This window comes from Diabrotica virgifera, chromosome 8 (genome assembly GCF_917563875.1).
Source record: "Diabrotica virgifera virgifera chromosome 8, PGI_DIABVI_V3a".
NCBI lineage: Eukaryota > Metazoa > Arthropoda > Insecta > Coleoptera > Chrysomelidae > Diabrotica > Diabrotica virgifera.
This window is the reverse complement of record NC_065450.1, coordinates 63,705,640-63,728,441: the sequence shown is the minus strand read 5'-3', so window position 1 is coordinate 63,728,441 and position 22,802 is coordinate 63,705,640. Positions and strand designations below refer to the sequence as shown.

Sequence of the window (22,802 nt, the reverse complement as noted above, 5' to 3'; positions counted from 1 at the left end):
CAGTCGTATATTGTGGTTTTGAATAGTTTTACGAGTGAAGGATTTAAAGGTCTTGAAAATTTGTAGTCACATCGTTTCTTGCGATGATAGGGTTCATTTTTAACTATTTTATATACATTAGAAAGTGGAATTTCTGTTAAATCAGAGGTGGCTTGTGCCAATAGTGTTTCATCGAAGCCGAATTTCGTACGTAGATTTTTGTATACATTCAAACATACTTGCTGTGTTTCTGCATTTAAATGCATTCGAATCTTCTTTACGAGCTCTTTTTTTAGTAATTACATTCACACTAGCACTGGCAATTTCTACAATATCAGCGTTATCGTACCCGATATTTACATTATCCCACGGGCGCCACATCACTATTCACATTAATTAAATTACAATAATTAACACTTGACACTCTCCAAACGAAATACTAAACCAATATTCAAAATAATTACAGCAACAAAACACTCGTATCACTTAACACACGTACACTCCAGTACTAACACACTGCTAGCTACCGAACTAAAACTAAGATTTTGCACGAAACTTGTGAATAGATATGTGGGAGGTCTGACCGTAAAAACACAGATGCTTTCAAAGGGCCGCTTCTTAAACGTTTGACCTAATATCTATATTTGAAGAATATCATATTTCACCGGCTTAAAGCTATTCCACAGTATTTTTTACTTGGACTATATATTTATATTGAATGTAACAATTATTGTAAAATCTGTCTGTGTGAACGAGAAGTAATCAAGGCACGTAAATGACAAAGAATAGTATATTGTACAACAAGAGAGAAAAAAGACATAATTCTCACGAGCGCAGAAGATTGTTGCAAATCAAGCGAGGGAGAAATATGTCGTTTTCTCACGTGTTATGCACTGTACTTTTTCTATGGATGCGTTTTTGTCAAGAGTTCAAACATCAAAATTAAATAATTTAGGTGCTTCTATGTAGATTATATGCGAAAATTGAAATAAAATACATGATACACATATGTAGGTATTTAATATTCTTAATATTTATATACTTTTGTTTATTTAAAATTACAGTTACCAGTTGTATTTGAACAATTTTGAAAGAAAATTCCTGGTAAGTTTTGATTTGACACATTTTATTTGTCAAAAATATTTGTGTTTGTATTGTGCATGTTACCATGGAAACCGCGATTCTACGTATGGAACCCGCGAGAAAAAATATTTCTCACTGCAATGGCCGACTTTTCTCACAGCCTGAGAAATTGTTCGTTTTGAATGTATGTAAGTAGTGAGAGAAGCTGCACGTTGTATAGCGTCCATAGAAAAAAACTATTACACTCATAATTACGTATCTGTTTTTGCAAATAACAATAATGTGTTTAATCTCTTTATTCCTCAAATTAAAACAACATTCATATAATATACATTTCTTTTATTTTTTATATAAAATACAGTCATTAGAAATCTACAAAATATTATAAGGCCCATACTTTAATGTAATCAATTTTTAAAGCGCTTTTTCCTTCATCCCAGGTAGGCAACCATTCGTCGTGGGCTTCATAGAATTTTTTTACCATAAGCCTTTCCCTATTTCTCCAAGGCTTATGCCTATCTGATCTATCGGGAAAATTAAGACCTCCTATGCCAACACCAATCTGTAGATACATCTGAAAGATAAAAATCATTAGAAGTATTTGGGAAAAAATCTTGGATTTTTTATTCGAACATATAAATCATGTTTAAGAAACATTTGTCTGAAAATGTTAATTTGATTAAGAAATTGACCAAGTTATTAATAAACGTCAAATAATTTTAATAATTAAATAGTATTATAGACTTTCTTCTTCTGGTTCTTCAACCTTAAGTAATCCAACTTTGGACATAGGCCTCCCCCAATTCAATCCAGTGTTTTCTGTTTTGTGCCACTTGCTTCCAGTTGTGGCCTCCAATCTTCTTAATGCCATCAGGCCTTCCTCTGCTTCTTCTTCCTAACCATGGTCTTCATTGTTGTATTTCGTGATTCCATCTTTTATCCTTCAGTCGGGCATTGTGTCCTGCGAAGCTCCATGTCCGAATTTGGCTGAATTTTCTCCTGTTTCTTTTACTTTGGTTTTGCTTCTAATCCATTTGTTTGTTTTTTTTTTGTCTATAAGTCTCACCCCGAGCCTGGAACTTTCCATCGCTCTCTGTACTTTTACTATTTCATCCATATTGGTCTTGGTGAGTGTCCATGTCTGTGAACCATACGTGAGTATAGGGAAGATACATTAATCGTAAACACTGCTTTTCAAATATTGTTCTATTTTAGTATTTTTCAATCCAACTCAATTTTCTAAATCTTGCCCACGCCCGCCCACGCCAACCTTATTCTTCTGGTAATTTCGACAGTTTGATTTTTTTATTAACTTTAATTATTATCTGTCACAGGTAGATTTATTCACTTACAGTTTTTAAATTTTTGTCGTTCAACGATATCTTTCTAATGTTCGGTGTATTCGTCATTATTTTTGTTTTTTTTTAAGTTCATCTTGAGACGTACTTTTTCCGAAGCTTGAAATAGTTGCACCATCATGGTCTGTAATTCTTCGAAACTTGTAGCGAATATTACAATGTCATCAGCATACCTCAAATGCCTCAGTTTTCTCTCATTAACATTTATTTCTTTATCTGTCCAGTTAATGTCTTTGAACACTTCTTCCAGTCCCAGTATGAATAGCCAGAAAATCGATAGTGAACATTGTAATTGATCATTAATGACATTAAGAAGATTGGAGGACAAAACTGGAAACAATTGATGCAAAATAGAGAACACTGGATTGAATTGGGGGAGGCCTATGTCCAAAGTTCGATTACTTAACGCTGAAGAAGAAGAAGAAGAAGAAGAAGAAGAAGGCGAATTGATCCTTAAAGGTAAAATAGAAGACCATAGAAATTTAGGAAGAAAACAAGTTTATTAGTTAAAAAACATTCGTGATTGGACTTAGATATCAAATGCAAGACAATAATCATTCGATGTTGAAAAAGATCGAGAAGCCTTTGCAATGCTGATCGCCAACGTCAGATAATTCTGATATATCACGTGAGGAAGAAGATAGCTCATTCATTAAATGCTCTTAACACAATTATTATCATCACCATTCTCTTTGCCTTATCCCTATGCGGGGTCGGCTTCCCTAATTGAATTTCTCCACACAATTCTATCTTGGGTCATATCAATGTTAATCCCCTTTACCAACATGTCCTGCCTTATCGTCTCCCCGCAGATCTTCTTTGGTCTTCCTCTCCTACTTCTTCCAGGAATCTGTACTTCAGCTATTCTTCGTATTGGGTGATTAACGTCTCGACGTTGAACATGACCAAACCATCTTAACCTATGCTCTCTCATTTTGGCATCAATTGGTGCCACACCTAGACTTCCCCTAATATACTCATTTCTAATTTTATCCTTCTTTGTCACTCCACTCATCCATCTAAGCATTCTCATTTCCGCCACATACATTCGTTGTTCCTCTTTCTTTTTCACTGCCAAACATTCAGTTCCGTGCATCATAGCCGATCTTATGGCTGTTTTATAGAATTTTCCCTTCAACTTCATTGGAATTTTTCTGTCACACAACACACCACTCGCTTCTTTCCACTTCATCCGTCCAGCCCTAATTCTACTGCATGCATCTCCATCTATTTCTCCATTACTCTGTAATACCGATCCTAGGTACTTAAAACTATTGCTTTTCACAATCATTTCACCATCCAAAGATACCATTTTATTTGTAGTAACTCCATCTTTAAATGAACATTCCAAATACTCTGTTTTTGTCCTACTAAGTTTTAAACCTTTTTCCTCCAGAGCTTGTCTCCACTGTTCCAGTTTTTGTTCTAAGTCTCTTTCACTATTTCCTATTAACACTACATCATCAGCATACATTAGGCACCATGGAATACTACCCTGTCGTTTCGATGTTATCTGGTCCAAAACTAATGAGAATAAATAAGAACTAAGCACCGAGCTTGGTGCAATCCTACTTTCAACTGAAATTTATCAGTCTCTCCCAGACCTGTCCTAACACTAGTCGTTACTCCCTCATACATATCTCTCACAATCTTTACATATTCGCCAGGGACTCCTTTCTTATTGAGAGCAATTATTAACACAATAATTATATAAAGTGAAATAATTACCTCTTTATCAAAAGGAGCCAACTTTGCTCCCTGGCGCCAGCCTTCTGAATGTCCTATTTGCAATTCTGACGCCTTCGCCAGAAAACCCCCTTCTGGTGGTTCTATTCTTCCATAGACCCTGTTATCAACACTTAAGATGATAGTTTCTAAAACATAAATAAACTACTACTGTTATTACTACTATAAGCAAAATATATATTTATAAACGCACCAGGTCTCCATTCTAATCGGTATTTGTGAAAAGTATCTGCCCAGCTGCTGTCCTTAGTAGTATTCATCATATAGTAATTTCTTGCTGGTTCACTATCTCCTAATATAACTCCACCTTTAAGGATATGGTTAGCACCAGTATTACCTTCAATATAAGCAATACGCATTTGTCCAGATGCGTAATATTTACCGTAAGTTTCCGCTGATGGATTGAGATACAAAACTGAAAAATTATAATAATAGTCTAGGCGCCAAATAGAGGTCACCGTGTCCTTTTCAATTCTGATGGACAAACTCAACGGTTTCTTATGGATTTTTGGCTGCTGATTACTAATTTCGAGGGTGGATTTCGATCCGAGTGGTCAAAAAATTGTTATAAACAATTTAATTGTTTCTAAATTGTTTATAAGGATCTGGCTCATAAACTAAAAGAGATAAAAAAGAATGTTTTAAATAAAATTTGTTCGTTAATAAAAAACGAAGAAAAAAGCGTTTACTAAACCTAAATCCAACAATTAGAACTCAAGATATTGTCAAATTAGTGCACAATGCAAATTTCAAATTACAAAATAAGTATTTTTCGAAGCTTTATCAATCGTAACTCGGCTTCTACGCAATTAAATGGGCCTTAGAAGGTCTCATTTTAAAGTTTAATAAATATGATTTCAAACCAAGTTTGCTGAATTACTTTGTCTTCATTTTTTTTAAGTTATATCCGATTGAAGTTAAAATTTTCTTAAAAAATTGTACAATAATTTGTTTATAAGGGTTTCAAGCAAAGTTGAGCTATAAACATTTTTACTTTAATTAATAATAATCATAGAAGAACTCAAAAGGAACATTTTGAGCTTAAAAAAATGTTCGTATGTTTATTTTTGGCCAAGATATCCATATTTTAATAGCGCGCTCTGAGGCGCAAGATTGACTCACCGCGTAAAGGTTCACGCGCTAACTTCTCGATGCAAATTATAATATCTATGTATATATACGTTATGTTCATTTTTCATTTTTGAAGATCCTAATAAAATTTTATCATATAATTCTTATAGTTAAATCATCATACTGTACCTATTATCACCTTTCATTCTATTTACTTTGTCTTCTATTTTTTGTACTAAATGAGAAAAAAAAACATTAAAAACTAATATTTCAGAAATATAACTAAATAGTAAGTTGATATTATTTATTAATACTATTTTTACAAACATTATCTTTCATGCATCTGCATCGAGATATACAGAGAATCTCAGCTTTTTTACTTCTGCATAAGTTCTTAGAGCAATTTTTACCGTTACATGGTGGTACTAAGTCTGTTCTTATAGGTAGTAAAACTAAAACTTTCTGGGGCCTCAGAGTCTAATTATCTATATGATATCCATATAAAGTGGATCTAGTTCTTTTGCAACATCATCAAGCACGTCAATTGTGTGTATGCCGCCACAACATAAATGCTCGTCTTATATGCAATGATAATGCTATAAAAGAACTCGATTCATTTTTATATAGATATTACATATTGGCTCATTTGCATGCGTAGAAGCCGAGTTACGATCGATAAAGCGTCGAAAAATACTTACCTACTTGACTGTGAGCCGATTTTGTGCCTCAAAGCGCGCCATTAAAATATCGATATCTTGACCAAAAATAAACTTACGAACATTTTAAAATACTCAAAATATTCCTTTTGAGTTTTTCTATCATAATCGTTAATTAAAGTATAAATGTTTTCAGCTCAAATTTACTTGAAACCCTTATAAACAAATTAATGTACAATTTTTGTAAGAAAATTATAATTTCAAACTGGTATAACATTAAAAAAAATTAAGACAAAGTAATTTAACAAACTTTACTACTACTACTTTAGTACTTCGTTAGCCTACTAACGAAGCTTTAAAATAAGACCTACTGGGCTCATTTGCATGCGTAGAAACTGAGTTACGATCGATAAAGCTTCGAAAAATACTTATTGTGCAATTTGCATTGTGCACTAATTTTAAAATATCTTGAGTTCTAACTGTTGGATTTAAGTTTAGTAAACGTTTTTTTCTTCGTTTTCTATTAACGAACAAATTTTATTTGAAACATTCTTTTTTATCTCTTTTAGTTTATAAACAATTATAGAGCCAGAGCCTTATAAACAATTTATAAACAATTAAATTGTTTATAACAATTTTTTGACCACTCGGATCGAAATCCACCCCCGAAATTCGTAATCAGCAGCCAAAAATCCATAAGAAACCGTTGAGTTTGTCCATCAGAATTGAAAAGGACACGGTGACCCCTCTGGCGCCTAGACTATAAGTTGTTATCAAGGTTTTGAAAAAAAAATAAAATATATTGTCTGCGTGAGACGTATACGAACGTATGTCTGGTTGATTACGAGAAAACGTTTGATCCAGTAATATATATCATCCAGTAGATTGCCATGTTAAAATGGAACTGGGCAGGACACATAGGAAGAATGGAAAAAACCGTTGTACGGAGCGAATTCTCGAATGGCGATCAAGTGTAAGCAAAAAGAAGTAGAGGCAGACCTCAAACAAGATGGACTGACAAGGGCGGATCCAGAGAGGGGGCCATGGGGCCATGGCCCCCTCCGAGAAAAATATAAATTTATATGTTTGCAGTCCAAATGTCTTTACTTTCAAACATATACTATATAATTAGGTTCAAAGTGCAAATTATTACTGTGTCATATTTTACAGAGGACCGACGTATCCCACGTGGAAAAGCATTCTCTAAATTTGAGATACATATACAATAACAACATTCGTGAAGACTTTTGTCAAGTTGATTGACACTTATGAGAACAAAAATAATTAGTGAAACTTACAGTTGTAGAGTAATGAGCTCTGAAGCGGTCGGTGCAGTAACAAATTAAAAAGATCGCAACAAATGCAGTAAGATGTCCTTGCTTGAATTACTTATATTTTCAACAACTCCCTTTCAACTTCTATTAATGTATCGTCCATCAGAAACACAGTGGGAACAATGAAGTCAGTAATATCATTTTTAACATGTCAGCCAAGAGAAATGAAGTTTTAAAACTGAAACTCGGACAAAGTTTATGTGAAACAAGATGGGCTGAGCGCCATGAAAGCCTAATCCAGTTCAAATCTGGCATTTTACATAATTTAAGCACTAACATCTATCTCAACATGAAAAGATCTCAAGACTGCTACACTTACATCAACATTCTTTATGCACATCTGAGTTTCTAGTATCAATGATGTCAATGATTGACAAACTAAAATTAATATTGCCATTAAGACGACTTCTACAAACAAAATCTCTTGATGCTAACCTGGCGACTAAGGCTGTTTCCAATAGATACCATGCCGACTTTGAAAGACAGAAGATCCAACTGCGAAGAAAGTTTTAGTAAGATTGTAGTAAAGAAAAAAGAGAGATGTTCGACTGAAACCTGTCGTCAGTTGTAAAATAAATTGTTTGTGAGAACGTCTCTCTTTTTTCTTTACTACAATATGGACTCACACATGCAACCTTCATTATTTTAGTAAGATCTTTACCGAAGTTAAAGATTTAGCAGACGAATTGGATGTTAAAGTGAAGTTACCTAGATTTGTGGTTAGACAGACTAAGAGTGGATAATTCAGGTGGACCAGACGAATATTCTTCTTCTTCTTAAGTACCGTGCCCAAATTTTTAGGCGTGGGTAGCTTCCGTAACAATTTGCCGATATCGTTCTCGATCTTGTGCGGCATGTAACAATTGATCTGCTGATAAGCCAGTCCAATATTACAGACATTCAATTTACATACCTCTTCTAGACAATGTTTTCATCAATTTAACGTCAAGACTACATATCACCTTATTGGAATGTTTGTGGCTACGGGGCATTATTCCCACACTCCTAACTGATTCCCAAGGAGAAAAAGAAGTGGATTTATTAAAAGATTTGAAGAAAGTAGTTGAAAAGTTTTCACCTATCATGGACATTGGTGATACACAGACAGAAAAACATTATCCTATTACCAGATGAAGTAACAAAGTTGCTTGACGTTTGTGACGCCAATGTCTTTATGACATTTAAAGTACTATATGAAAAGTGCCTTAAACGCACCATTCTAACTCTAATTTTTTAAAAATTTCCCCAGAAAAGTGTCCCCAAAAATAAATTCATGGCCCCTCCCGAAAATCGGTCCTGGATCCGCCCTTGTGGACTGATGACATCGAGCGAATGGTTGGCCACGAATGGATGCAAAAAACAGCAAAGAGATATGAATGGACACACCTAAGGGAGGCTTACACCCGACAATGAATGGAATAGCTGTTAATCATGATGATGATGATGTTTGATCCAGTACAGCACACCAAGATAATACAAATACTAAAAGAATTAGGAATTAACAACCAAGATCTGAAAAATATAAGAAACCTTTACTGGAAACAGACTATAAACCTCAGAGTTGAAAGTGAACACACCGAATATATGAAAACCATGCATGTAGTGGGACAAGACTGTATTTTGTCTCCTTTAATCTTCAATCTCTACTCTGAAAGAATAGTTATAGAAGCATGAAATTGGAAAAGGTATTCTTCTAAACAGTTACCGGCTAAATAACATCAGGTATGCAGATGACACCATAGAATTTGCGGACAACCTGGAAGACCTACAAATCACCTATTACAGTCAACAATATGGACTCAATATAAACATAAAAAAGACAACGCTTATGATCATTATCAAGAAAAAGATAATAGAAGGTCAACTAAACATCAAACAAACCCCTGTAGAAAGCGTGACGCACTACCACTACATCGGCACCATAATAAATTAAGAATGGACCAAAAACCAAGAGATGAGAGTGCGCATCATACATAATCGGCTACATCTACCCTCCACAACCTCTCTCTTAGCATAAAAGTAAGAATTCTGCGATGCTCCGCCTTCTCTGTTCATTTTTATGGTGTGGGATACCTTGAACCTTGAACATAGATATGTGCAGAAAGTGAAAGCATTTGAGATGTTACTATATCTAAGAATTCTTAAAATCCCATGGACTGGCGGAAATCATGATCTGGAATGGGGAGACAGCTAAACGACGACTTAACACTATACGCACTACATTTTGCTGACGATCAGGTGGTGATTGCTCAGGATAAAGAGGATCTATTATTTATGACAAGCCGGCTGTTTCGAGAATACAGAAAGCGGGGTCTATACGTGAATATAGAGGAAACCAAATATATGTGTATAGTAGGAGAGAAAAATGAGTTACAACTAGAGGATGGTATGGTTATCGAACCAAGCTCTGATTATGTATACCTACCTTGAAACAACAATCCAACAAAGTGTAAGGACAGAATTCGAAATAGAGGAAAGAATTATGAAAGGAAAGAAAGTATAAGAGCTTTAAACTCACTACTTTGGTAAAAAACCATTTCAAAATAAAAGAAAACAGCTATATAATAGCTACTTTAAAAGCGTGGTACAGTATGGATGTGAAACCTGGTAGGGGGATGGGGGGCATGACGGGGTCGCGAGGTAAGACGGGGTACCGCACACAAACAAGAAACTACACGTTGGTGAATAGCATGTAGTAACTCAATAGGAAGAGTCATTCGACTAACGGTCACTGCAAGAGAAACCGTGAATGAGAGTGCACGCGTTTTTCGTTTACAAACGGAAAACTGTTTTAGCGCTTCGTTGATCTAATTTTGTGCAAGGACAACCATCGTTATTTTAAGTTAATTATGATCACCTCATTAATGTATTTTTTATCGTTGTTTAATAGTATTCTTATTTTGATAATGGCATATTGTTTGTGTGAATACGTTAAACATTTAATTAGTGAATTTTTTTTGTTCAAAGTTACCTTTTGAGGCAAGATGGGGTATTGGGTGCAGGGTATGATGGGACATTGGTGGTAAGTCTGGGTTAATTTAAATTTCTTAATAAATAACATTGGATTATTGTTTTAGATAATACCATGGTACGTACTTACAAGAAAAAAAAAAGGAGAGTGGTCGAGAGATGCTATGAAAACAGCCATAGATAAAGTGACATCGTCAGAACCCTGGGTAGGCTGCCAGATCTGTGGATGTTGAGCTCACAATGCTTGTGCTAGGGTGGATAATGAAGATCTGGAGCAAATACACGTTTTTGTTTGTTTTGTGAGAATTAATTAGCATCACCATCATGCCCCAATTCCATCACCCCATCATACCCCATAGTATGGGGCAAGATGGTTTTTCATAATGTTCTTATTAATGGCTTATTGTTGAAAAATGTGATAGGTTCATTTTCCAAAGATTGTACCAAATCATAGTTAGATTAATGACGTAACGTGCCATCAATTGGTAATAGTAATAAACGTAGTAATTATGTTGTATTTCTGTTATTTTCCTTAGCTACCCCATCATACCCCCCTTCTCCTAACTGAATAAGCCAACAGAACAGAACTTGATCGCACTAGAAATGGACTTCTGGCAAAGATCGGCCTGCATCTCTAGAGTCTCAGACATAACTAATGCATGAGAACGAGATATTGATATTATGAATAGAAAAACAAGGATAATAGAAGAAATCCAAGAAAAACAACTTTGTTGGTAGGGCCATGTACCAGGAATGGAGAAACGTCGACTCCCAACGCTGATAATGGAATGGCAACCAAAGAAGCAGACCAAAAACTACCTGGATAAGTGAAATCCAAAAAGCAATGTCCGAGAATGATCTACGACCAGGAGATTGGACAGATCGACTAAGCTGAAAAATAGGAACCAGAAGGCGCAGGACGCTATGAATCGTGTTATATTATTAATAAAAGGATTTTTTTAAAGGATCCCTTTTTAACGGATTTTAGTATTTTTTGTGATTAATGTTATACAGCCAGCTATAGGAATTTATTTTCCTTGTGGGCAATAATTCACTATAAATTACAGACTTAAAAAAGTTTTTCTACAAAGTACGTACTTGGATACAGCCAATCACCTGCCGGCAATTTAGCTCTTATTTCGACAATTCCATACTTGAAATTAAATTTATTTTTTGTATTCATTCTGAAGGATGAATAAATCGGTACTATAAATCCTCCTGCGTTGATCATTCTACAATCTGGAGGACCTGCTCTTCCAGTACAACTAAAATCAAAAACTGTAATTATAAGGTATTAAACAAAAATAAACCTAACCTAAACCTAAGATTAAACATATCATTTACAAACGAATTATATTTCCGTATAGCATCTTCTTCTTCTTCTTTAGCCCATTTCTATCCAACTTTGGACATAAGCCTTCCCCAAATCTTTCCATATCTGTCTGTCCTTGGCTGCGCTTTTCCAGTGAGTCCCTGAAGCTTTTTAGTCCAGAAAGCCACTGCGCATCCGCTAGGAAAAATATTCTGATTCGAATTTTTTGCACAATCTTACTCAAAAAGGACTCATTTTAACAAATTTGCATGTTGCCAGGACCAAAAGGTGGTCAAAAATTTTTTAAACGTTTTTTTTTTGTTTTTTTCCTAAAATTATTTTTTTGCATGGATTATTCCAAACAGAAAAGGTCTTTAGTGACTTTTCTCTAAAAATGATAGTTTTTGACATATAAGCGATTAAAAATTGAAAAATTGCGAAATCCGCCATTTTTAACCCTCAAAACCTATGTGAAAAACTAAAAATTTGAATGTTGCCAAGATAAGTAGATATTCTTTGAACATCGATTGATGAAATCCCGAAGAGTTTTTTGCAATATAATATTCAAAACTCCTTTTTGTTTAATTGCTAATCAAGCGTGCGCGACACTATTTTCCACCGACAGTATGGTGCAAATGAAAGGAATAAATTCGTTATTTCATAAACCAGCCACTTTAAGGAAAAATCCCGAAACAGGTCGATTTTTATTTTTAAGTTATGATATTGTGGCATATATGGTATACTAGTGACGTTATCCATCTGGACGTGATGACGTAATCGATGATTTTTTTAAATGAGAATAGGGGTCGTGTGCTAGCTCATTTGAAAGGTTATTAATTCTCTATTAAGTAATATAAACATTTACATAATTATTTATACAGGGTGTCCAAAAAATTTTTATTAAATTAAATTATTTGACAAAAAAAGAAGTAGAAGGACACCCTGTATAAATAATTCTGTAAATGTTAACATTACTGAATAGAGAACTGAAGAACCTTTCAAATGAGCTACCACACGACCCCTATTCTCATTTAAAAAAATCATCGATTACGTCATAACGTCCAGATGGATGACGTCACTAGTATACCATATACGTCACAATATCATAACTTAAAAATAGAAATCGACCTTTTTCGGGATTTTTCCATAAAGCCGCCGGTTTACGAAATAACGAATTTATTCCTTTCATTTTCACCATATTATTGTCGGTGGAAAATAGTGTCGCGCACGCTTGATTAGCAATTAAAAAACAAAGGAGTTTTGAATATTGCATTGCAAAAAACTCTTCGGGATTTCATCAACCGATGTTTAAAAAATATCTACCTACCTTGGCAACATTCAAATTTTCAGTTTTTCATATAGTTTTTGAGGGTTAAAAATGGACGATTTCGCAATTTTTCAATTTTTAATCGCTTATATGTCAAAAACTATCATTTTTACAGAAAAGTCACTAAAGACCTTTTCTGTTTGGAATGATCCAAAAAACCTAAAAAATCTTTTTTCCATGCAAAAAAAATAATTTTAGGAAAAAAACAAAAAAAAAACGTTTAAAAAATTTTTGACCACCTTTTGGTCCTGGCAACATGCAAATTTGTTAAAAGGAGTCCTTTTTGAGTAAGATTGTGCAAAAAATCCGAATTAGAATATTTTTCCTAGCGGATGCGCAGTGGCTTTCTGGACTATTACAATATTGTCCTTCCATCGAATCTGAGGTTTTCCTTTTCCTCTTCTTCCTGTCCACGGTCTCCAGTTTTGTATTTCAGTCATTGTGGTCTGCAAATCTCCACTTTGACCCTGTTATACAGGGTGGGCCATTAGTGTGACAAAGTCCAATTACTCGTTTGTCGTAAGAGATACGAAAAAAAGTTATTTAGGTAAAAGTTAGGGCACACATAGTGCCATAATTTTAAAATATTTTCAAATACACAGGGGCGTCCGTATTGACAGGGTGACACAAACTTTTGTTTTTTTAAATAGAACACCCTATATATTTTTACATTTTTGGATTCTCCTCAATGTTTCATTTCTAAAAATATAGGTTCTGTGATATTATACAAAGTAGTTTAGAAGATAATTACGTTTTTTTGCTAATTTCGTAGCAATATTTACACCCTGTAGAATTGTAGTGATTTGACATCAACTTCTTATTTTATATTCAAACGATTTTTAATATAGTCTACTATTGTTAAACATTAACAGTATAGCGAAATGCTTAATTTTAGTATACAGGGTGGGTCCAAATTCGGAATGAGTATTTTCTGATTTTTCTTAAATGGAACACCCTGTATTTAAGTATTGTAATAAAATGATATTTTATGGTACTTTTTTATTTCTTAAGCATTTCCTATACATAACTGCTTGAATTTGTAAGTTATTCGTGAGTCTTTAAGCTAAACATGAATTGCAACAAAAATTACGTGAAAATTTTATTAGGAGGCCGAGAAAATATCCAATCAAAAATAATTTTTCAAAAAAAATACCTAATATTCTAGCCTGATCCTTAATTTATTAATATTGGATGATATATCCAAATACATTCGTAGTTAAGGTTGTTGGTGCTTAAAACACTAATCAAACATACAAAATTCTCCCTAGTTGGCTATGACATGACACAAAATTTGCTTAAACATTTGACATTATACTATTTATATAGTTTCAGTTGATTTGTTACCATTACTAATATTAATTTTTCTAATGAGAAACTAATTTAAATGGCTTTGTGTTAGGAGAGTATAACAAAAATTAGCTACTTGCAATAAAAATTTATCATCAGCAATTCCCTGATAGACGACAACCTAGAAGAGAAACTTTTGAAAGTATACTAGAACGGTCACAACAGACTAGATACTTAGATTGTAAGAACGCTTGTACTAATATGCAGATTTTCAGTGACACTAAGGATTACATTTAATTCCTATTTTCTTCATTTACAATAGTTTTGTTCTATCAGATTTATCATAATCTAAGTGTCCAGTCCGTTGAAACCGTTCTAGTATATTTTCAAGCATTTCTCTTTTTGGTTGTTGTCTTTCAGGGAATTTCTGATGAAAAATTCTTATTACTAGTAGCACATTTTTGTTATACTCCACTAGCACAAAAATCTTATTAATCAGTTCCTCATTAGAAAAATTCATATTAGTAATGGTAGCAAAGCAACTGGAACTATAAAAATGGTATAATGTCAAATGTTTAAGCAAATTTAATGTCATAGCGGACTAGGTAGAATATTGTATGTTTTTATTAATATTTTGCGCACCAACAATCTTAAGTACGAATTTATTTGGACATCTCAACCAATATTAATAAATTAAGGATCAGGCTAGATGATGATGTATTTTTTTCGAAAAATTATTATTGTTTGAATATTTTCACGGCCACCTAATAAAATTTCACGTAATTTTTGTTGCAATTAATGTTTGGCTTAAAGAATCACGAATAACTTACAAATTAAAGCACTTAGGCATAGGGAATGCTTAAGAAATAAAAAAAGTACCATAAAATATCATTTCATTACAATACGAAAATATAGGGTGTTCCATTTAAAAATAACTCAGAAAATACTCATTCTGAGTTTTGACCAACCCTGTATACTAAAATTAAACATTTCGCGATACTGTTAATTTTTAACAATAGTAGACTATATTAAAAATCGTTTGAACATAAAATAAAAATTTGATGTCAAATCACTACAATTCTACAGGGTGTAAATATTGCTACGAAATTAACAAAAAAACGTAATTATCTTTTAAACTACCTCATATATTATTACAAAACCCTATATTTTTTGAAAGAAGGCATCGAGGAGAATCCAAAAAAGTAAAATTGTACAGGGTGTTCCATTTAAAAAAACATCATTTTGTGTCACCCTGTCAATACGGGTAGCCCTGTATATTTGAAAATATTTTTATGTTATGGTCCTACCTGTACCCCAACTTTTTTCTAATGCCCCACACTGTATGTTCAGTTACATTTTTTACTTCTCTTTTCTCTCTTATATATTTGTTTGATTTTCTATCTTGCAGTTTTATTCCAAATATCTCTGAGTTATTTCTATTTTGTTTAAGTTGGCCTTTATCAATGTCCATTTTTCTGATTCATACGTCAGAACAGGAAGGATACACTGATCAAATACACGGGATTTTAGGTAGGTACTGTTGTATCTTTGTGTTTTTTAGTATCCATCTTAATTTTCCAAACGTTGGCCACGCCAATCTGATTCTTCTTTGTACTTCAATTTTTAGTTTTCTTTATTAGCTTTGATTATTTGACCCACGTATATATATTCGTCAATCACCTCAATATTTACGTTATTTATATTTATATTTATATTTATATTTATATTTATATTTATATTTATATTTATATTTATATTTATATTTATATTTATATTTATATTTATATTTATATTTATATTTATATTTATATTTATATTTATATTTATATTTATATTTATATTTATATTTATATTTATATTTATATTTATATTTATATTTATATTTATATTTATATTTATATTTATATTTATATTTATATTTATATTTATATTTATATTTATATTTATATTTATATTTATATTTATATTTATATTTATATTTATATTTATATTTATATTTATATTTATATTTATATTTATATTTATATTTATATTTATATTTATATTTATATTTATATTTATATTTATATTTATATTTATATTTATATTTATATTTATATTTATATTTATATTTATATTTATATTTATATTTATATTTATATTTATATTTATATTTATATTTATATTTATATTTATATTTATATTTATATTTATATTTATATTTATATTTATATTTATATTTATATTTATATTTTTTCTGTCATTTGTGTTTGTCATGATTTTTGTTTTACTCATATTCATTTTTAATCCAATCTTTTCTAGTGCTTGTGCTAGTTGAGTCAGCATTGTGGCTAGTTCTTCTTGGTTGGTTGTAATAAAAACAACGTCATCGCAATATCTGAGGTGATTGAGTTTCTTTCCGTTTATGTTGATACCCATGTCTTCCCATTCCAGTTCTTTAAAGACGTCTTCCAGAGCTACGGTGAAGAGTTTTGGGGATACATATTACATCTCCTTGTCAGTAAATGGCCAGTAGTATTAGAGAGACTGCTATTGAAATACTGGGGAAAACGTCAGGAAAAAAGTTTGAGGATAAAGAGACTTGGTGGTGGTCAAACGAAGTTGAAGGAAAAATAAAAGAGAAGGGAAAATTATATAAAAAGTGGCAAGAAACGAGATCCAACACAGATCTTCAAAACTATATGGTCGCGAAAAAGGAAGCGCAAGTAGCAGTAGCAAAAGCTAAAGCAGAAGCGTATTCAAACCTATACGATCAACTTGATACCAGGGAAGGCGAAACGAATATATATAAAATAGCCAAACAGAGAGCAAAGAAAGCAAAAGATTTTAATCAGATTAGATGTATCCGAGATGAAAATAATAAAATACTAGTTCACGAAAAGGATGTCAAAAAGAGATGGAGAAAGTACTTTGACAGCTTATTAAATGAAGAGTTTGACAGACAGCCTGTGGAGTCAACGGAGACGTGGAACAAGGTGGCTAGCAGGTTTATTTAATAGAATTATGGAAGTTGGACAAATGCCAGACGAATGGAGAAGCAGTATACTAGTACCTGTCTACAAAAACAAGGGAGATATACAGCAGTGTACAAACTACAGGGCTATAAAACTGCTTAGCCACACCATGAAAATATGAGAGAGAGTAATTGATAGACGGATACGTGAAGAGACCGACATATGCGAGAATCAATTTGGCTTTATGCAGGGCAGATCAACAACAGACGCAATTTTCATTATAAGGCAGTTGATGGAAAAATACAGGAGTAAAGAAACAAATGCTCATATGGTATTCATTGATCTTGAGAAAGCATATGATAGAGTTCCTCGAGAGATTCTGTGGTGGGCACTCAATAAGAAAGGAGTCCCTGATGCATATGTAAAGATTGTGAGGGATATGTATGAGGGAGTAACGACTAGTGTTAGGACAGGTGTGGGAGAGACTGATAAATTTCATGTGAAAGTAGGATTGCACCAAGGCTTGGTGCTTAGTCCGTATTTATTCCCATTAATTTTGGACCAGATAACAGCGAAACTACAGGGTAACATTCCATTGTGCTTAATGTATGCTGATGATGTCGTGTTAGTAGGAAATAGTGAAAGAGACTTAGAACAAAAACTGGAACAGTGGACACGACCACTGGAGGAAAAAGGTTTAAAACTTAGTAGGACAAAGACAGAGTATTTGGAATGTTCATTTAAAGATGGAGTTACTACAAATAAAATGGTATCTTTGGATGGTGAACTGATCGTAAAAAGCAATAGTTTTAAGTACCTGGGATCGGTATTACAGAGTAATGGAGAAATAGATGGAGATGCATGCAGTAGAATTAGGGCTGGATGGATGAAGTGGAAGGAAGCGAGTGGTGTGTTGTGTGACAGAAAAATTCCAATGAAGCTAAAAGAAAAATTCTATAAAACAGCCATAAGACCGGCTATGATGTACGGAACTGAATGTTGGGCAGTGAAAAAGAAAGAGGAACAACGAATGCATGTGGCGGACATGGGAATGCTTAGATGGATGAGTGGAGTGACAAGAAAGGATAAAATTAAAAATGAGTATAGTAGGGGAAGTCTAGGTGTGGCACCAATTGATGCCAAAATGAGAGAGCATAGGTTTAGATGGTTTGGTCATGTTCAACGTCGAGACGTTAATCATCCAATACGAAGAGTAGCTGAAGTGCAGATTCCTGGAAGGAGTAGGTGAGGAAGGCCAAAGAAGACGTGGAGGGAGACGATTAGGCAGGACGTGTTGGTAAAGGGGATTAATATTGATATGACGCAGGATAGAATTGTGTGGAAAAATGCAATTAGGGAAGCCGACCCCGCATAGGGATAAGGCAAAGAGAATGATGATGATGATCATATTACATCTCCTTGCCTCTACGGATTGCTGTGGGATTAGTTCTATTTTCCCATTCGACTGTCATAGTTGCTGTTTTATAGATGTTATGTAAGAGTTGCCTGTATCTGGAGTCTATTCTGCTGTTATTTAGAGCTATTTCTATCGCCCATATCTCGACACTATCGAACGCTTTTTCATAGTCTACAAAGGCTAAACATAAATCTAGATAGTATTCTTTTGCTTTCTATCAACATTTTCATAGTGAGGAGATAATCTATGGTACTAAACACTTTTCTGAAACTTGCTTGTTCAACTGGCTGATAACTGTCCATCTTATTTGTTAGTCTAGTCTAAATGAATAAATCTGGTACTTAAGAGGAAACAGTAGCGATCAACAGGTAGCGAAAACGCGTTCCAAGATTGCGGCTGTAATTTTGAATATTTTTTCGAGATATTTGGTACACGTATTCGTAATATAATAAAGAATGGCTGTACAGAGTACTAAAATTTTTTATTTCATTAGTAGTTCCAAAATGACACAAAATCTAGGCATCGGATAAAAAAGTTTATTTGAAGAAAGTATATCTTTTTGTTCTTCTTAATGGCGGTACAGGCTCGTTTTTTTAATATTGTATTTAATTACAGAGTAATTTCCACATATTAATATATTTTTAAATTGGGCTCTGTACCGCCATTCTTGATTATATTACGAATACGTGTGCCAAATATCTCAAAAAAATATTCAAAATTACAGCCGCAATCTTGGAATGCGTTTTGGCTACCTGTTGATTGCTACTGTATCACCTTAAACTAAAATTCGTTGATGTTGTATCTGTAGTATAATATGAACACTCTATATAAAACATATTTTAAATAAGATGTTATTAACCTTTGGGTATTGAACAGATATAAAAATAATATCAGTTTATAGTTTTGTATCACATGTTTAATATGCGTGAACTTGAACTAAGTATATTTGTTATTATTTAGATCGATATAAAATACGCTGAGGAATCAGTACCTATTAGAGAGATTTTGCAACTCTTATTTTGCAATTTCGTTATGTTTATCGTTATACTACGTCTGCGCAGTAGCGAATATATGATCCGTTATCGTTATTAAACATAAGGTATTCCGTAATCTACGGAGGTTTAAAGTAGTGCTTATCGTTATCGTTATAGTAATGGTTAAATTGCTTTGTTGCCAGAATGTAAAAAAATCAGTAAAATTACATTTACATAGATTCTAATTTTGATGACCTATAAATTAAAATATCAAAAACTGTTTAAGTATATGCTTAAAATTACAATAACGTTGTGAAGTAAGGTTATGTTTAAATAACGATAACAATGACACGAAAAACCTACTTGACAGGCTGCAAAAACTCTGCTTTTTAACGTTGCCGTAATCGTTATGCTTAATAAAGTTAACCATAGCGGAGCCAAAATCAGTGGTTATTTTAAGAGGTGCAAAATCTCTCTATTGTGATATAGATTGATAGTTATTAACTTATACCCTATTCCACGAACATACGCCTGTTTTGGCTTACATCGACAACGAATATTTTACTCTGCAAAATAAGAAGAACGAAAGTAAATTGCAAATTACATTGTTGTTTATTGGAATAATTATTAGCGCCATTTACTTTCGTACTTCTTATGTTGCACAGTAAAATATTCGTTGTCGAAGCAATCCAAAACAGGCGTATGTTCGTGGAATGGCCATTACTAAGTAGAGATCGAGACGCAATGAATCATTAGTGTTATTATTTACATATTGTCCATTACCCGTGAATAAAGTATAATGTATTGAAGACGCATTTATTCTATTTAATTAATTTGGACCAGAAGGCATTAATAACGTACTTATTTGTGACAAATCGAACTATGGATGAGTAGCACACAAGAGATGAACGTTTGAGACTTTGTGTTACTCCTTCATTCATAGATCCCTACCGGAATGTATGTTGCAGAAATGACACCGCTTAGATGAATAACTAGAGCTACAAACAATGACAAAATCAGTGGCTGATCTACGGGGAGGGAAAATGGGAAAATTTCCCCCCTAAAGACGTCCAATATTAAAGAAAAAAATTGTTGAAACATGAACAAATATTCGCAGACATGACACTTATATCTCAGACTGACAAATTCAACCCAATTAACACGCTAGTAAGGAAAATTAAGGTAACTTAATGCATATAAGTTCTTATTATGTCTGTTTTGTAGTTTGGGTTTATCTTTTTTATGTCTTATGGTTATGTCCAAAGGCAAATGTCTACATAGATCCGCCACTGGATAAAATCACAACTAATTTAGTAAAGGAAATTTAGATAATGGCATATAGGTATTATCCTTAAAAAAATAGTCCTTACTCTTTGCCCAAGTCTAGGCTACCATCATAACCTAGAACACTCGGACCAAAAATGTCCTCTGTTCTTACCGGTGCCAGTTGTATATAGTTATCCGTGATTGAATATACATCCGGACGGTTAACGTATATGGTAAACTCGTAATCCTAAAATGAGAAAAAAGAAAAAATTAATTAAAATCCTTTATAAAAGGTATTATAATTTATTTAAATCCCCTTAAAGGGCTACATCACATATGCAAAACGTTTTCGATCTTAACATAGAGTATCATCAGTGGTGAACCTAAAATAATTATAACCTTTGAAGTTAAGGCAAAATTTTTTAAATGTTGACTAAGGTTGAAAAAACAAGGTTAGGTTATACTTAACTTGGAGGATGTTTACAAGCTAAACCACCAAAATTAAAAAGATATGGCTAAAGACGATATAAAATGTTACAGTTATGAAAACATTGACAGAAATTGTTTTATATGACATGGATGTTTTAAATGGGCAGGCCACGTACACAGACTTCATAACGAGAGACTTGTAAAACTGGTATGGAAGGAGATTCCTACAGGCAAAAGACCACTCGGACGCCCCAATATGCGATGGAGAGATAACATTAAATCAGATCTCCGGAAAATGAACATTCCATTTGACTCTAGGTTGACGGAAGACCTAATAAATTGGAAAAAAGTTAAAAGTCAAAGTCAAAGTTTTCAACCTAATAGAAATATTAAAAATATTGAAAAATATTAAAAATAATTCCTAAAATATATTTAATTAAAAACAATGTTGGACCATTTTCCTTGTAACACCTCCATGCCCAGCAAACAAACCGACGTGTTAATTACGTGAATTTTGGGTACATTTGCCACCAATATACGTAAATTGCTTACGTGAATTTCACGTGAAAATTTTGTTGGAATGTCACATTGAAAATACGTCTTTAAATTACGTGAATAACTCGTCTTCAATAGACGTGTTATTTACCTTAAATAGCAATAAAATGTTTCGGGAAATTCACGTTGCAAATACGTGTTGATTAACGTATCTTTTAGGGAATGTATATATTAGTATTCACGTGAAAGGTACGTCCTCGGTTCACGTAAATAATTCGACCTTAATTAACTTATGAATCACGTAATTATTATCCTCATATGATATAAATAAAACAAGCATAATATAAAGTATTAACAATGTATTTATTTAGTAGAATTTAGAGACTTTAAAACATTTGTCTTGTATAATTATTATAGGTACAATATAATGAACCAAAAATGGTACCGACCTAAAGACACATTAAAAAATTTGCCAACACAAAACACAACACAGGTCACTTTTTATTTCTAGGAGGACACTTTCTTGTTTTTTTTTTTAATTGCATCATCGGCACTTCAACCCTCGAGCAGTGAGGTAAACGTTAATACGAAAGACATTATTATAAATAAACCCGCCTAAAATAAAACGAAGGAAATAAAGCTCTTCACGTTTCACTTTCACTTTTTGTTGTGAGAAATGTGAAAAGCTGATATTAGAGGTTATGATTATCGATTTTAAAAATCGATTATTTTTAAATTGCAGTTAAACTATTCTACTTACTTTAAATTAGTATTACGTATTTCCTTTTTAGTTTTAAATTTCTTCTACTATTAACTAATTGGTTTTACTAAAAATCTATTTCAATACCAGAATAATATAAAAAAATAATCCTATCGAAACGTATCTATTATTCGATAAATCTATTAATTTAGTTTTCGAACCAACTATGTTAATCATGTACCGTGGTCACGTGATAGTATTAAAATGAGGAGAAAGGCTTGGTAGTACGTCATCACCGCGCGCGATTTGAAAATTAGACTCAACATCATTTTAGCTCCTGTGATATTTTTAAAGAAAAAAATAGCAAAAATAGCGTCAAATCAAGGTTGGATTGAAATAGTTATGCTAAATGATTTTAAAAGCGAAATCATAAACTTTTTGTTT

At 32.9% G+C, this 22,802-nt stretch overlaps 1 protein-coding gene across 1 annotated transcript in view; it reads right to left on the bottom strand.

Annotated features, from left to right (window-relative positions):
* Window positions 1-1,435: 1,435 nt before the first annotated feature.
* The window catches only part of LOC126890170 (uncharacterized), a 106,559-nt gene continuing 85,192 nt past the window's right edge, over window positions 1,436-22,802 (bottom strand). The window contains exons 15-19 of the mRNA XM_050659023.1: window positions 20,839-20,981; window positions 11,296-11,462; window positions 4,360-4,581; window positions 4,149-4,294; window positions 1,436-1,636 (exon numbers count right to left, since the gene is read on the bottom strand). Of these exons, the coding sequence (XP_050514980.1) occupies window positions 1,445-1,636; window positions 4,149-4,294; window positions 4,360-4,581; window positions 11,296-11,462; window positions 20,839-20,981 (870 nt within the window). The 3' untranslated portion in view covers window positions 1,436-1,444. The remainder of the gene's footprint in view (window positions 1,637-4,148; window positions 4,295-4,359; window positions 4,582-11,295; window positions 11,463-20,838; window positions 20,982-22,802) is intronic.